The sequence below is a fragment of the Monodelphis domestica genome, chromosome 2, assembly GCF_027887165.1.
Source record: "Monodelphis domestica isolate mMonDom1 chromosome 2, mMonDom1.pri, whole genome shotgun sequence".
Taxonomy (NCBI): Eukaryota; Metazoa; Chordata; class Mammalia; order Didelphimorphia; family Didelphidae; genus Monodelphis; species Monodelphis domestica.
In genome coordinates this window covers 534,172,938-534,190,330 of record NC_077228.1, presented here as the reverse complement: position 1 = coordinate 534,190,330, position 17,393 = coordinate 534,172,938, and the positions used below count along the sequence as shown (strand labels likewise).

At 42.4% G+C, this 17,393-nt stretch overlaps 2 protein-coding genes across 2 annotated transcripts in view; one reads left to right on the top strand and one right to left on the bottom strand.

Moving 5' to 3' along the window:
• Positions 1–17,393, bottom strand: part of LOC130453528 (zinc finger protein 260-like) — a 498,148-nt gene that overhangs the window by 288,357 nt on the left and 192,398 nt on the right. The gene's annotated exons all lie outside the window — the stretch shown is intronic.
• LOC130456864 (zinc finger protein 480-like) overlaps positions 11,464–17,393 on the top strand; it is a 60,863-nt gene continuing 54,933 nt past the window's right edge. The window contains exons 1-2 of the mRNA XM_056814464.1: positions 11,464–11,682; positions 16,495–16,723. Coding sequence (XP_056670442.1) covers positions 16,663–16,723 — 61 coding nt within the window. The 5' untranslated portion in view covers positions 11,464–11,682; positions 16,495–16,662. The remainder of the gene's footprint in view (positions 11,683–16,494; positions 16,724–17,393) is intronic.

Here is a 17,393-nt window from a genome sequence, read left to right as displayed (position 1 = left end):
CCAATTGAAGGGCATCCCCTCATTTTCCAATTTTTGGCCACCACAAAGAGCGTAGCTATGAAGATTCTTGTACAAGTCTTTTTCCTTATTATGTCTTTGGGGTACAAACCCAGGAGTGCTATGGCTGGATTAAAGGGCAGAGAGTCTTTTAGCACCCTTTTAGAATGGTTGAATCAATTCACAACTCCACCAGCAATGAATTAGTGTCCCTACTTTACCACATCCCCTCCAGCATGCATTACTTTCCTTTGCTGTCATGTTAGCCAATCTGCTAGGTGTGAGGTGATACCTCAGAGTTACTTTGATTTGCATCTCTCTGATTATAAGAGATGTAGAGCACTTTTTCATGTGCTTATTACTAGTTTTGATTTCTTTGGCTGAGAACTGCCTGTTCATGTCCCTTGCCCATTTGTCAATTGGAGAATGGCTTGATTTTTTGTAAAATTGATTTAGCTCTTTGTAAATTTGAGTAATTAAACCTTTGTCAGAGGTTTTTTTATGAAGATTGTTTCCCAATTTGTTGCTTTCCTTCTGGTTTTAGTTTCATTGGTTTTGTTTGTACAAAAACTTTTTAATTTGATGTATTCCAAATTATTTATTTTGCATTTTGTGACTCTTTCTTTTTCTTGCTTGGTTTTAAAGTCTTTCCCTTCCCAAAGGTCTGACATGTATACTATTCTGTGTTTACCTAATTTTCTTATAGTTTCCTTCTTTAAGTTCAAGTCATTCACGCATTCTGAATTTAACTTGGTGTAGGGTGTGAGGTGTTGATCCAAACCTAATCTCTCCCACACTATCTCCTAATGTTCCCAGCAGTTTTTGTCAAATAATGGATTTTTGTCCCAAAAGCTGGGGTCTTTGGTTTTGTCATAAACTGTCTTGCTGAGATCATTTACGCCAAGTCTATTCCACTGATCCTCCTTTCTGTCTCTTAGCCAGTACCAAATTGTTTTGATAACCACTTCTTTATAGTATAGTTTGAGATCTGTGACTACAAATCCTCCTTCCTTTGCATTTTTTTTTCATGATTTCCCTGGATATCCTTGATCTTTTGTTCTTCCAAATGAACTTAGTTATGATTTTTTCTAATTCAGTAAAGAAGTTTTTTGGTAGTTCAATGGGTATGGCACTAAATAAGTAAATTAATTTGGGCAGGATTGTCATTTGTATTATGTTAGCTCATCCTACCCATGAGCAATCAATGTTTTTCCAATTGTTTAGATCTAGTTTTAACTGTCTGGAAAGTGTTTTGTAGTTGTGTTCATATAGTTCCTGTGTTTGTCTCGGCAGATAGATTCCTAAGTATTTTACTTTGTCTTAAGTGATTTTGAATGGGATTTCTCTTTCTAATTCTTGCTGCTGAGATGTCAGAGGTTTTTGTAATGAAGATTGTTTCCCAATTTGTTGCTTCCCTTCTGATTCTAGTTACATTGGTTTTGTTTGTACAAAGACTTTTTAATTTGATGTAGTCACAATTATTTATGTTACATTTTGTGACTCTTTGTAAGTCTTGCTTGGTTTTAAAATCTTTCCCATCCCAAAGGTCTGACATGTATAGTGTTCTGTGTTCACCTAATTTACTTATAGTTTCCTTCTTCAAGAGAAACAGGAAAAGGTAAATATGAAAGAGAGGGAAAAGGAGAAAAATGGTTTTTTTTATTCAAAATCTCTCCTTGAAGGGCTACAATTAGATCAAATTATATATTAATATATGGGGGAAATGATATTTGTAACTCAAAATCGTTTTCATTATTATAGTAAATAAAAGAATCATAAAAAAAGATTTGGGAATTAAAGGCTATAAAATGATATGCAAAAAAGAAGGTGGGAGGGGGAATCAACTGCCCCTTTCATGAAGTATTTTTGATGAGTGTCGACAGAACCCTGTAAACTTTGGGACGTTTCAACCAAAACTGATAGCTTGAGATTGCTTTTGAGTGTGCAAGTTCAATTTTTAAATCTGATTTAATGTAGGTTTCACAGAAATGTTAAAATAAAGATCTTGGGGAGATAGGACAATAAAAATTGGAGGAAAAATTTGTGAGCCTGAAAAATTCCACCATTTGGTACTGTTTGATATTTGGCATTCAGGGAGTAGTTCAGGGAGTCAGAGGTCTAATAATGTGTTACTGTTGAAGTGCTTGATTATTGATTCCAAAGATGAAATCAGACCAACCATGTAACACACAGAAGGGAGGTTTATTAACCAAACTGCACTGTGGATCCCAGCACTAAAAATGGCTGGCCTCCAGTCTGGGGCTAACAGGCTTTTTATACATTTTTGTGGTAGGGGAATGCAAAGGAATTCCTGGGGTGGGGGGAGTGAACAGGAACTCATGGGGCTGAGGTGTTATTAGTTCCTGGCATATGTCAGGAGTGGAAGAGACAAGAACTGCTGGGGTTAGGGGTCAGGGAGGGAAAGAAGGGATTTGGGAGCTGGCTCTTCATTTCCCCACTTCTACTACTGTACATGAATGAATCTTCCTCATTCTACCGTATTGTCATAAGGGGATTAAGTAGGAGTCAGGGTTTGATAATGCTGGTGAAGGACCATAGCAGGATGGTATTAATGTGATCCTTGATGAGGGCTATTAGGCGATGAAGAACATAGATTCCTTAACTAGCCCCATTTGGTCAGCATAAAAGCAAAGAACAATATAGGGTCCTTTCCAGCGAGGCTGGAGGTTCCCCTTCCTATACCTAGAGTAGTAAACCCTCAAGCATTTCATAGGGGATTGGTCATCTGACTGGGGTCTGCCTGGAGACATAGGGAATGACCCTCATAAAGGATTCTGTGGTTTTAGGGAACAGACAGGAGTCTGAGATATAGCCTGATAGAATCTAGGTGTAATCTGGAGGTGCATCTCTCTTGTCCACCTTAAATCTAAAGGAGGATCAAAGGAGGACAATCATCTCAGGGTCCTATAGGGGTCATTAGATGTTTTTAGGTTAGGAGTCATGAGGATGTAAGGGAGCAAAGGAACTTCCCTGACAAAAGTTTGCCCAAGATTCCTGGGTTACAACGCCCATGTAATCTCCCCCCTCTCCAGATATCTAAGGGAAAAAGGGTGATGGTCTCAGTATTCTGTAGCTTCTTCAGAGCTAACAATGGTTGTAGAAATGTCCCTGCCTATTGTCAGGAGAGAGGTATTGGCTATAGGCAATGTCCAGGGCTTCGGGTTGGAATTATTGCCGAGGCTACAGTGGCATCTGGGTGACTCCCATGAGTGCTTCTACCCTAGAAACAACTAGAGAAGTGACAAGATTATAAAGGGAGTAGCCAAAACATGAACAGGGAGGGAAAGAAGGTGGACACAGGGTCTTTAGGGGCATGTCCTCAGTGAATGCTTGGTCCTAGGTAGGTGGGGACCTGCTTGGAGATCTGAAGGATGTCCAGTGACTGCTTCCCCAATTGGCAGACAGGTCACAAGAGGGAGAGTTAGCCCCTAACATAGAAGTGTAGAAACCAGGATTGGGGCAAAAACTAGAACACCAAGTAGAAACAGAGGAAATTAATACAATAGCAATTGGCATTAAACATTTGCATTTGCATGTCTTAGCCACCAGACTTCTTCAGAAATCATCTTCTGACAGGCATCGATCCCTTTAGGAAATCTGATTCCTGAGTTGTTTGCAGAGTTGGTATGTGATGTTTCTGTTAAAGAATATCCTTTAGCAAAGTACACATTAACTATAAACATCTATAATTACTTGAGTAACAATATGTTAGAGATGAATTTCTTCACCCCAGATTCTGGGGGAAATTCAAGAAAGCTTTGAGCTGTATTTCCAAGCTGAAGATCCAAACTTCAACTCTGGTAAATTAAGGCTACAAATACAAGCCATCTATGAATAAACTTCACCTACTTTTCAAAGTATGTTCTCTAACAATCTAAGAATTTTCAATTATTAACCGAATAGGTTGTTTGGGAAAAATGGAAACTTTAATTTTACAATTTGCATTATGTGCTGATTATGGGAATTTGTCACAAAGGAAAAGGCCGAGAGGGAAAATATTTCCTCATGTTCCAAAGGACACAGTGAGTGGTTTCATGTACAAGCCAGGGCTGTCGCTGGCTAATTCCATCATTGATTCACTAAAGGATTATCATCCTGGATTGTCAGAAAAGGTCCATTCCCAGGTGAGCCCAGGATATGCCTCTGTAACCATCCTAGGACATTCTCTGTTCTTGGTGTACGTTGTCACCATTAGGTCCCAAAAGCCTTCTTTTTCCTTAAAAGACAAGTCTTACCCATATCAGCTGAGAGAAATTCTGCTTATCAGCAGTCCAGAAACAAATTTCTTTACCCTCAAACAAGATTTTCTCATCACTTTCCCTCTCTAAGGATTCCTTAAACCCTATGAGTGTATGTTATAGCAGTTATTCTTACATATTTTGGCAATAACTAATTTATCACAATTTAGTCACAAAACCTGAATACGAATGTTGAATTCATTAGGTCTTGTAATATTTATTGGGAAAGGAAATAGAGAATTGGAAAACAAGGGGATAATGGGAGGTTGAGGGGAGAGGAGTTAAGGGGAGAGAGGGAATATTGTTTGGTGAGGCAAGGGAGGGGATGTCCCCTGCTGAGAGGAAACAGCAGGGGTCTGATAAGGTCTTTTATTGCCTTGATGACTGAACTGATTTTCAGCTCCCTCTATGACCAGAAAAGATAGTCCACTTATCTCAGTGCGAATTCAAATAATATAAAGTTTAATAATCCAGTTGGAATTGGAGTTTTTACTTAGCTTCAAAGTATAGGGCCAGGCCCTAGAGGCTGGCAGAGGGTTTTCCCACTTCCGTCTCCTCAATATCAGTCTAATTTTGTATAATTCAGAATCTTAGCAGTAGACAGAAAGTAAACAAGAACAAATCTGACCTTAAGAAGAGATTGGGCTTGAATCTTCAGGCTGAACCAAGAAGAGGCACACCACACCAGACTGGGCTGAACAAGCTCCTCTCCCCTCCAACCCCCGGAAGCAAGATCCATACAGCAGGCAGGAAGTGCTAGTCCCCAGACCCCACTGCCACTCCCAGTTGGGCCCTTCCCCCACAAACTGTCAGTCTTGTTTCCTTTCCACAATCGTCCCCTTTTTTTGTTGTGACCTTCCCAAGGTCACATATTTATATTATAGTTACCAATTTACTAAATCTACTCTAAGGAATTCTTAACAGAAAATTTTGGGAAAGGGTAGTGTTGGGGTTTTACAATAAATTCAGTACAATACATGTTGAACAAAATTATTACAAGAAATTTGAATATTAGTGCTAATACTACTTACTCTACGTTAACTAAAACTAATACGTTAACTAAAACTAATACATTATTTATAGAAAGTATTTACATATAATAAAACAATATACATTGTTCCACATCATGATGTCAATCAAATAGAAATATCTATTGATTTTTCTATTTGCCTAAGACCTTATGGAACTAACTATATACATATTTACAGTTTGCATAAATACAATTTCAGACACTTGTTTATATAAACAAGGTCTCTCAATATGTTAGTGATTTTGTGTTTTGAGTCTAATAGTGTTTTGTTGAATTAATACTTACCAAGTTACTTCAGATTTCCACTTCTCATGTTGACTGATGGGTCTCTTCTTTCTTCCATGTTATGTAGTGATGCATACTATTTCCCTAATATGTGAAATTATGTTTGTTCTATTATTTCAACACACTCGGTCTTACACATAAGTCTCACTTTCAATCTGTCCTCTTCTTATATAAACAAATTTACAAAGTTCAAAATCTTAGCTGTCCATTTCAGCTTTTCCTCTTTGTTTCTTTTCCCTAGCATCTTTTCTTGATGCTTTTCCTCTGAGCTGGTTTAAAACCTTTTCCTCTGGGATGCTTTTCCTCTGGGATGCTTTTCCTCTGGGTTGCTTTTCCTCTGGGTTGCTTTTCCTCTGGGCTGGAAAGTTGTCTCGAACATTATGTGTCACTATTATTTCTTTGTGTTGTATTTTTTATGTTAATCAGTTTTTTGTTTCCATTTCTCAGCCCTATCTGTTGTCTAATTATCTTCGATGTCTGTTACAGTGGTGTTGAACTTTTTCTGGTTTCATGTGGGTACAGTGAAACCATGAGTCTTTTCCTGCAATTTTTATAGCTGATCGGGTAGTAATACTTCATGTGGTCAAGTCTATTTTATGTCTGTAGCCAATTTTCTATTGAAATTTTTAAAGTATACTATGTCTCCTGGTTTGATGTTGTGCAAATTGTAATCCAGGGGTTTGTTTTATCAAGCCCATTTCTTGTCTGTAAAGCTTGTATATATTTTGTTAATTGACAATCTCCACCTATCATGGCAATGTAAGCTGGTTTACAAGTCCTTCCTTGCCAAAATGCATGTCAATATAGCATCTCAAATGGAGAGATATGCAAATCTCCACTGGGTCGTGTTCTAAGATGGAACAGAACTAATGGAAGAATGTTTGTCCATTTTTGGTGTGTTTCTGCACAAAATTTTCCTATCAATGTTTTAATGTCTTTATTTAATGTTTCCACTTGCCCTGAACTTTGGGGATGATATGGTGTGTGGTATGTTGCTTGTATTGCTAGATTTTTATAAATTTCATTTAATATTGACTGAGTAAAGTGACTTCCACAGTCTGAGTCCAATTTTGAGGGAATCCCAAATCTAGGTATGATTTCTTTTAATAGGATTTTGACCACAAATGCTGTGTTGTTCTTTTTGGAAGGAAAAACTTCTGGCCATCTAGTTAGTTGTCTATGATGACAAGGCAATACTTAATGGTCATTTTGGCACCCAGGGCATCGTGGACTCTGTCAAGAGAGTATGGATAGCCCCTGGTATAACTACTATAGCCTCTAAAGTATGTTCAGCCTGCTCTATTTGCCAGGCATATAACCAACATGCATATCGTGGAAAAGGCTTTGGGGGACGTCCTCTGGCTTACACACCTTTTGAACATCTACAGATAGATTTCATAACAATGCCAAAGGCTGGACGTTATAAATTTTGTCTAGTAATTGTAGATCAACTAACCAGATGGCCAGAAGCATTTCCTAAGACCCGAGCCACAGCAGATTTTGTTGCAAAGATACTTTTAAAGGAAATTATTCCTCGTTTTGGCCTGCCAGCACATATTGACTCCGATAGAGGGAGTCATTTTACCGATTCTGTCTTAAACCAAATATATTCTTGCTTGGGGATAACTCCAAAATTCCATGTTCCATATCACCCCCAGAGCTCAGGCCAAGTGGAGAGGATGAATAAAGAACTTAAGACTATGATTGGCAAATTATGCACTGAGACCCATTTAAAATGGCCTGAAATTCTCCCTCTGGCCCTATTTTATCTTAGAAGCAGGCCTAGAGGAGACTTACATATTTCACCATTTGAGATGCTTTTTGGACATCCGCCTATACAGGCTAAGCCTTTCTCCCCAGCTTATACATCGCTATTAGGGGGAGATATTACTATTGCTTCCTATATACAGGAGTTACAGCACAAACTACGTGAACTTCATGAATCCGGAGCTGCAGTACAAGCCGGACCATTAGACTTTTCTCTGCATGACCTAAACCCAGGAGATAAAGTTTATATCAAGAATTTCAAGCAAACTGGAGCAACTTAACCTTAGTGGGAAGGACCATTCCAAATATTATTAACTACTCCAACATCTATAAAGATTGGAGAAAGGGACTCTTGGATTCACTGCTCACATGTGAAGAAAGCATCTTCTGCTGAGACTGATTGACTCTATCCTATCATATGAATTGTGACTCTGTCTTATCATATGAATTGGAGATAATAATCCATAGACAAATGGATACTGTTTTTTCAAGAACACATTGAATTACTGATTTTTTTTCTTAATTTTTTTATTTCTTTTTTGATCAGAATATTTGATTTTTTTTCTCATTTTTTGTACTGAAGGTACACATAATTAATATTAATATTATTTTTTTCCTGCAGTAATACAAGTTAATATATACTCTTGCTATAATATCAATATATGCCTAAAAGCTTTAAACTATGGAAACCTGCCATTTATTGATAAAATATTATAGGACTGTGATTAATGTTTGTGTCTGATTCCAGGAAAAGGGATAAAAACAAGGAGCACAGACTAAACCTGAATAGTGCCAATAGAGCACACAAGAGATATTAAAGTGAGACTCGAGGTTGCGACGCTTAACTTATGTTTAAGTTGTAGGACTTCCTTGTATCTACACTCTTTACGAAGTACTCAAACAAGTAAAAAGCTTGACTATGCTGCTGGCTCCCTATATCCCTGAGAATGACCAAAAAAAAATCAGACGAGGGAATGACATTTCCCCATCAAAATAGAATTCTAATTCTTTTCTTCTTATATTATGGCAACTTCGTGTAGTCTTGGCTACAAATGGCTAAGTGAAATATTACTGCATTCTGTCCTACATACTTGTGGGATAGAAATTACTTTAAACTGGACCTATACAAGGCCTATTTTGAATTTTCTTATGTTTTTGAATATTTTTCTATTCTTTTGATAATTGACACATACACCCCCATAACTGAACATTGCATTCTGAGCTAAACTTGATATATTTTAATACTTACTTCAGGGGGGATTGTATTTTAATTTAAAATCTATGAATTTTTGAATTTTTTTGTTTGAGATTGTATTTTCATAAAAATCCAAGAATTTTGAATTTTAAGATTTTACTGTTATAAAAAAATCAAAGATTTTGATTCTGTTCGAGAAAAGATCTTCAAGAAGGAAAATTTTATATCCAGGGAATGAACTGTTGCAGAAAGATGCCGAAAATCTACACTTCATCAAGAAGATCAAGAATGAACTTTGGATATGATTGGACTGAACTTTTGATTGAACATTTATTGTAATTGTACACATTTATCCCAAAAGGGACTGCCCCTAATTTGGCTTTCTGTCAATGTGCGTAGCAAAACATAGGTTTTGCTTTCTTTTCTTTTCTATTTTCTCTCTCACTAGTCTAATTCTCTTAAAAAAATTTGAATATTGTGTATATCTATAGTTAGAATTGAATTCAGAATTACAAAATTGATTAAGTTGTTTGATCATCAGGCGTTATTGTAAACCTTAAAATTTCTTAGACTTATGAATGTTGGAAATTTCCCCATTGGGAAATTTCATACATGAATAAATTTCCTACTGAGAGTAAGAACTCTATTGGAATATGAAACTCCTTGGCATGGGAGGATCCTTCTCCTCCCTACTTAAGTCTACTTTAGGACAGAAACCTTTCGCTAAACAATGGAAAGGGCTTTGACCTATGCTTAAGCATAGAACAGGAAGTTCTTTGAGTCATGATTGATTTTAGAATTGATACAATAGAGATACTTGGAATGACAGAACCAGGTCTTGGAAACTACAATCTCCACCCTACTCAGAGTAAGAGGATTTAGGAAGGGCTGCAGCAAAGATCAAGATTTAATTATTTGAGAATGACCTTCAACAGACATTGCAAAGGGGACAAACCTCTGGGCCGTCCTGGGTTAAGCTAGAGCCACCATTGGCACAGGGGAGACATAGACAGTGATTGGTAGATGTGAGAACTGAGGGGAGGGAACTTAGGTTGTTGGCTTAAAGATAGTGGGATCTGAGGACTGAGGGGGGTTGATGCTCTGGAGGTCTGAGAGGAGAGAGGTCCTGGAGGGAGAGCTCCTGGAGAGGTCTTGAAAGAGGCTGTGGAAGGAGAACTCAGGAGGAGTCAGGAGGAGAATTCTCTGGAAACATTTCTTGAAAGGAGGCTCTCTTGAAGGTGGAGCCTGAGGTTGGCATGAGAAGCCTTACCTAGAGAGATCTTGGGTGAGTGATAAAACCAACTGACTGATTTATCTCTTAGGACTGAGGTCTAGGCCTTATTGGCTTGAGGCCCTTCATTCTTATTCCTTTCTTACTTTCTCTCTTTTTCTATTGATTAATCAGTGTATTATAAATTAAATTTCTCTATAAAACCCAGTTGGCTTGGGCATATTCATAAATTGGCAATATATTCCCTGGCGACCATGTTATATTTATATAAAACCAAGACACAGTAGAAAACATATTTCAGTGATCATAATTGTTATATATTTCCCTTGCTCCCAAACATTTTAATTATCACATTTTATGACTCCCCCTCTCTTATCTACAACTACTCAACGCTCAAAACTATTTTAAATCTAACACATCACAGGCACCATCACCAGTAGATTTTTGCTTCTGAGTTTCTTCCCCAGAAAGGCTGAGCTCTGCAGTGAGAAAATCTACAGACACAAATGGGCAGAATCAGTCATTTCACAACGGCATTAGCTCCCCACTGGAGGATGCCCTCATGTGCAGAGTTTCACCCCAATCCCATGGATACTTGCCAACCTGGGGCCCAGGTAGGGCAGGCTTTCTCCATTGCCAGCTCAGGGCAGCAGAGGCTTCACTCTCCATCCTCTCTACCCGGATATTAAGCCCTTTGGTGCTGACTCTTCTCCTGGAAGCAGGATATCATTTCCTCGGGATCACTTTCCAGGGGATCTTTTCTGTGACGTTTTCTGAGGGCACGTGACCAATGACGGCACCCTTTTTGTACTGACCTGAACTGTAAAATATTTGCTTTTTGGAAGGGCCATTTCTTATTTCTTTTTTTTAAACATTTATCTTTCGGGGGCGGCTGGGTGTCTCAGTGGGGAGTGCCAGACCTGGAACGGGGGAGGGGAGGTCCTGGGCTCGAATCTGGCCTCGGACCCTTCCTCTGTCGCAGCACAGTAGGTCCTCGCGGCTTCAGGACCAGAGTCCGTGGTGTCCATCTTTCGTCAAAGCAGAGAACAGGCGTGAGGCCGGATGCCTGGGCCCAAGGGAGGCTCGTTCTCGTGGGAACCTGTGGGAACCCCCTCGTGCTCGTGATGTTGGATGCCTCTGCTGCTCTGCCAGAGAGACCGGGCAGGAACCGGGTCTACAGGGGTTACAGCTGGTGAGGACCCGCAGGGTTGAAGAGGGGCCGGGACACGGGTCCGGTGCAACAATCCAAGGGTCTCGCTGGCTGTCACTCCATCCTTCCCGTTCAGACTCTCAGGCCAGAACATGGGGCGACAGCCTGAAGGCTCAGGGATGCTTGTGGTCACCAAGCCGAACCTGCCCTTTTTACAGAGGAGGAAACTGAGGCCTGAGGCCGAACAGAATCTTGATTTGGCCAGTCAGAGTTACATCCCTCCTTAACCTTCTTAATCAAAGCCAAGGAATCTAAACTAGAGATAACTGGGACAGGACAAAGCCTTCGTTCCCCTGCCAAGAAGGAAGGGGAGGAGCCGAGGGGAAAGGCACTGCGGTGCCTGAAGAGGGCTGAAGGTGGGCGGGGAAATGGAGGCGGGACTCAGACTCTGTTTCCCAGAATGCGTGCGGAAGCCTGGTCACAGAGGTGGTGCATTATGGGATTGCTTCATCTGGCTGTCCCTCTAGCCTGCTGTGGCCCTGCCCTACTACGGATGCTCGCAGAGTCACGTGAGAGAGATTCCGGGAGGAGTGCACATGCGTATTCCAGCTCTGGGCTCTGTCTCCTCAGTGCTAGGGAAGCTTGCAGAGTCCGTGAGAGAGGGTGGGCAGGAATGCCCACCGGCGTGTCAGTCGTGGGGTGAGGATCGCAGTGCACAGGCGCAACACAGTTGGCTTCCCCTTCCCCCTCTTCACTATAGATTCCGGGGTGAGTCTGGGAAGGCGGGTTGGGGTGGGGAAAGCAAAGGGAAACGCGTGGGTGGGTGTGGGTTGGGTTCCGTGTGTGCTTGGGGGGGGGGGGGGTTGGGAGGGTGCACAGGCGTGCGAAGGGTGTTGTGCCCGCCCTTCCAGGAGGGGCAGACCTCCCCTCTCCTTCCCAGGAAGAACTGTTTCCTCCTGCCCCTCCCCCACCATTTTCTTTGCTCACTGAGCCTTTGTCTGTCCTCGCTCTACGGGACCCCCTCCAGGCTCCCCTGAAGACCCGACTTAGGACCAGCCTGTCCCGTGACCTCTCCCTTCCTTGGTAGTGTGGTGGCGTGACCTCTCCCCACCCAAGTCCCTCTCACTTCGTTCCAGCCGCCTCTTTCCCTTCTGTGTGCGGGGCACGGTAGTAAGTGCTTCCTCCATAGCCCTGGGAAGTGGAGCTTTCTCTTGTTCAGTGGTTTTTCTGTCTCTTCTCACTCTTCATGACCCTGTTTAGGGTTTTCTTGGAAAGATAATGGAGCAGCCGGCCATTTCTTTCTCCAGCTAAAGGGGAAACTGAGGCAAATACAGTTAAGTAATTTGCCCAGGGTCACAGAAGCAAGGCTGCATTTGAACTCGGATCTCCCTAACTCCTGACCCTGCACTCAGTACCCTGTACAGAAGGAGTGTGTGTTCTCTTTCCCTCTGTCTCCCCTGCCACCCTGCCCACATTTGTGCCCCATCTCAGAGCTTCCACCTTCCCCAACTCCTGGTGCCCTCACACATGCCCAGAGCTGCTGGTCAGTCCAAGCATCCACCAGCCCTGCGGGCCTCCCTCCCTCTGTCCACTGTGGTCACAGTGATAGAATACCAGACTGTCCTTTCTTTTTCCTGTCTCCTACATACCACATGCCCTTCCTTCCTCTCCCTCCCTCCCTCCCTCTCCCTTCCTTTCTCTCTCCCTCTCTCCCTCTATCTCCCCTCTCTCCTTACCACCTGTTGTGGCACTTTTCCCAGCCCTTCCCAATGACTGGTCTGCCATATTGTTACTGTTGCCCACATGGACATCCTTGACCACTGTCTCTCCTTGGGTGGCTTTGTGCCCATTTGCTCCTGCTCAGCCTCCTCTGCTGGACCATCATCCCCTCCTGCCCCCTCAGTGGCTGGACCTGGCATCTTCTTCCTCCATATTTTCAGACCCATGGGTAAATTTCATTCTGTCTTCAGGCCCTCCAGGATGATGGTTCCACCCTTTACTCTGCTCAGCTCCATCCTGTGCCACTCCATGGAGCCCTGACTCTGGAGGTGGGGGTTCACATCCTGGGACTCAGTTTCCTCATCTGTAAAATCAGGGGCTGCCACTAGATACCTCAGAGGACCCCTTTCCCTCTCAGTCTCAGAACCTCTTTATAAATTCCCCTTCTGAACCTCAGACAGCCAGGTGGGCAGCTTTGGAATGCTGGGTGGTGCCTCCATCTCTTTCCCCTTCACCTCCATGCACTGGGCAGGTCTTGCCTTCTGTGTCCACCATCGATCTCCTTTCTGTCCCCTCCTTTCCCCACACACCCGACCCCTCACTCCTGTGCTTCAGGACCCTCATGGGCCTTCTTTTCCCAAGACTTTACCACCTCTGAGGCACACAACCAGCCAAGGGCTTTGTGGCACTCTCCCACTCCAGAATGTCCACTGGTTCCCTGCTCCCTCCAGGATGCAAATATGAGCTCAAGTATTAGCAGTGAAAGCCCTTCCCAGGTGGGCTCAAACCTCCCTTCCTCCACCTTCTCCCTCTCCATATACAGAATGACCAGCCTTTGCCCTTCAGCTTCTGCAGTCTCTGTGCATTTGTCCTGCTGTTCTCTGTGTCTGGCATGCCCCCTTTTTGTCTGCCTGCCTCCAGGATCCTTAGAGTCTTTCAACACCAAGCAGAAATGTTCCCTCCCTACTGTTGCCTTAAATCTGTTTGGCACAGACCTGTGGCACATCTTGTCTCCCTCCTGGCCCCTGAGCTCCTTCCTTGTCTTTTGTTTGCTCTCCCTGTGCCCAGCATGGGGTCTGGAGTGGAGTAGGTGACCAAGAAATGCTTTTTCGTTCATGGATTAATTGTTGGTGGGTTTCATATGAGTTAGTCCATATTTCATGTTGGAGGAGAGTACCTTGGGGTGCCATTTGTGCACACATGTGTAATGGTGAAGTCTCAGGTTTGTGACAGGATGATCTAGAAGGACTGTTCGGTAGAACGTGTTTTCATGGTCTCTGCTGCTCACCTATTTTCCCACCCCCTCTCCTGGGAGGCCCTCATGCCCCAAGAAGAATGTGGGCACCCCCTGACTTTGCATGTCCCTTTGCCCCATCTGCCCATGCGTAATATTTTATCTGTTCTGGGGATGTTTCTGCTTGGTGTGCCCAGACCCTGTTGGGGTCAGATGAGAGCTGCCCCTACCTCTCCTATTGGGCTACTGTTGTAAGGAAACTTCAGATACACTGGTCTCTCCTTTGTCCCTTCTACTTTGTGTGCCAAGGCAGGTGCCATTAAAAAGAACCCCCACATGCCCCACCTTCTGGGAATTGCGTTTGGTCCTAAAATATCCTATCTGTTACAAAAGTCATCAAGTCAGAGCCCCAGTCATAATCAGTCAATTCATTAGGGAATCTGGTGGTCACTAATCAACTGGATCCAAGACCTGGCTCACAGTCCAGGACCCTCTCCTCAGGTTCTCAGAGGGTTTGTAGCACTTGGAAGGGTACCAAAAATAGAATGGGGTGCTATAGTTCCATGACTGGTCTCTGCAGAATTGGGGGAACTCTCATAGACTAAGAGACAACTACATCATCCAGAGCCATTTTGTCCACTGGTCTTTTCACAGGTCATCAATCATATCCTGTCCTGAGACCTTCCCCTGGTCAGGAGACCCTGTCAGCAAGGTCTTAAGTCATTGGCCATCCATCTGGCCATCTTAGCAGGGCTTTGGTCAACAATATGCTAGGATCCAAGACCTCAGTGATGGCGACCCTTAGGATGGTGTAGTTTTGAATTCAAGGGTCACTTGGGAATGGAGCTAATGCTTCAGGGATGTGAGGAGTGTTGCTAAGGCACAGGAAGTCATTTCTTTTTTTTTTAATTTTAAATATTTTTTTTTATGTTTATATGAATCATCTCTATGTCCCTTCTACCCTCCCTCCTCCCAGAGCCAATAAGCAAACTGGATTGTACAAATGTTGTCACTTGATACCTATTTCTATATTATTCATTTTTGCTCTAGAGTGATTTTTTTAAAGCTGAAACCCCAAACCATGCATCCATATATCCGTGTGATAAGTGATGTTATCCATTTTGCTTTTGTATTTCTACTCCCACAGTTCTTTCTGACAATGTGGATAGCATTCTTTCCCAGAAGTCCTTCCCAGAAGTGGCCTGGCTTGTTGTACTGCTACTAGTAGCAAAGTCCATTATATTGGATAGTTCCAGGATGTTTTACTTTCTGTGCACAACATTCTCATAGGAGCTAATTTTGAACATCATAGACTTGTGTGAACTTGAGATTACTCCACCCTACTTAGTCTCACAAAATTAGGAATGTCTACACCCATACTTAAGGATTAAGTATCTAAGAGGATGGCCTCTGATAGACATGTGCTAGCAAATGACAATTTAGAAACAGCTGATAGACCCCTGGCCTGTCCCAAGTCAAGCTTAAGCTACCATTGGTACTGGTGATACAAGGAAAGTGATGTAAAACTGTCTGTATATTTGGCATCACTTCCTCTCTCCAGACTCTTTTGTGGCAGAGAGGTGGCTGCCGGCAGCTTGCTGAGTGGCTTGGCATCTTGGAGTGGTGGCAGCTATTGTCCTGCTTATTGGCGAGTTTTCCTTGATACCATACTTGAGGAAACCTAGTAATCTAGTTCAGGTGAGGCTCTTCTTTGAGCTCTCTTGGAGTTTAAGCTGATTGCTTTCTCCTTTACCTTACGAACACTATCCTCTTAGAGAAAGGCTTTAATCTTCAAAGTCCTTGTGGTGGAGGAATTTGAACTCCCCCTGGCCCTGGCCAGGCAGGAGAAATCCTATACCTTTCCCTCAGTCTTCTGCTGAATTTTTTCCCTCTATATTGATTAAATAACTATAAATTTCCAAACTGACTTGGGTATTTTATTTGGGATATTCCTTGGCGACCAAATTAATTTAGTTTAGGTCACAACCCTAAAATTATCCTTACACTTGGGAATCGGTTTTGTGTTAATAGAGCTTCACAAGCTGAGATAAATTTCAAATACAGAACTAACTACAACTACAGCATGAATCTCTTTAATAGATCCAATACAATTAATAAAATCTTTTGATACCTGAAAAGTACACCCAAGTCCTTTGTGGGTTCATTACTACTAACTTCCATAACTCTTATTCCTACAGCATTAACTAAGAAAAGGACCTCAAATTTCCTCCTATTCAGCTTAACTCACTAATTATAATCACTGATTCCCATTAAATTGCACTGCAATGAGTAATTACTGATAAAATTGAGTAGGGGTATTGAAAGTGTGTTGACATTGCTAATTCTTGCCTTAAAGTCACAAATCATTGTTTCCTTCTCAATGTGAGATGTGAGTTTGTTTCTTAAATGAATGTAATTTCTGACCTGCCCAGTTGTATGTCTAGCTTCTGATTTCCAATATGGTGATTGTGATTTCAGGGCCCTCCTGCTATCTCCATCCTTTCTGTGGTCTCAGTGGCTCCTAGCAGAGTCCTCAGGAGCCCAGCCCTCAGAGAGAGGGTCAGTTCTGAGCTGGGAATAAGAATCTGGTCTCCAGAACCCAAAGTAACATGATTATCTCTTTACAGGCCTCAGCTCTACTGGAAGGAGAAGGTGGTGTAGGATCTCCCCCCAAGGAAGGGAGTCCAACCCAGGAGAGTATCGCTGCTCTGCAACCTTTCATCCAACTCCAGGGCAGTAGTGAAGCCATTTCCTTCTCCCAGCTGGGCAGAAAGGACGTGAGTGAAGTCAGAGCAATGAGAAAACAAAAAGGATGGTCAAGCATGGGAGACGTGACCCTGACACGTCAGGAGAAGGGTGAGAATTCCAAGAGAATCAGTGGGGGAATGGAATCTTCCCAGTGTGAGAGAACTTTTATTCCTTCCCTCTGGGGAGTGTAATGGCTGGAATGTAAGGGCTAAAAATAAAAGGGTTAAAAATTTTAAAAATCAATTCACAATGAATTTTAGCAATTTATTCTTAAAATAGAGGAAAGTTAAGGTAGAAAAATGATAAATAGGGTAGAGTAAGAAATTAAATTAATGAGCTTTACTATTGCTTAAGCCCTGGCTTTACTCTGGCAAGGCTCCAGAAGCCCCAGCTGGAGAGCCTGAGGATCAATTAACAGAAGTTTTAGCCCAGAGGCTTCTTCCAGGTGCGGGGCCCCTCCAGAGGCTAGTACCTCCCTTAAGGAAAGCCAGGGAATGGAGTCAGCCTTTTTTACTCAGCCACAGGTAGCCCTAATTGAAAATGTGAATATTCCAAGGTCCTTAGCTGGAGCAGGTGCCAGAAAAGGTGAAGGAAAGGGTTACTTGGGGCAGTGGTGAGGGCCATTGAACCCCAGACAAAACACATGGCCATGGCTTTCTCCAGCAGGAATTGTGAGATGAGCCAAGGTTAGAGAATTTGGTAGAGGAGTGATCTGTCAAGGTGGATTGACAATGCAGATGGGCTTGGGGCCTGAGGGTGCTAGTGAGGGCTTTGTCTA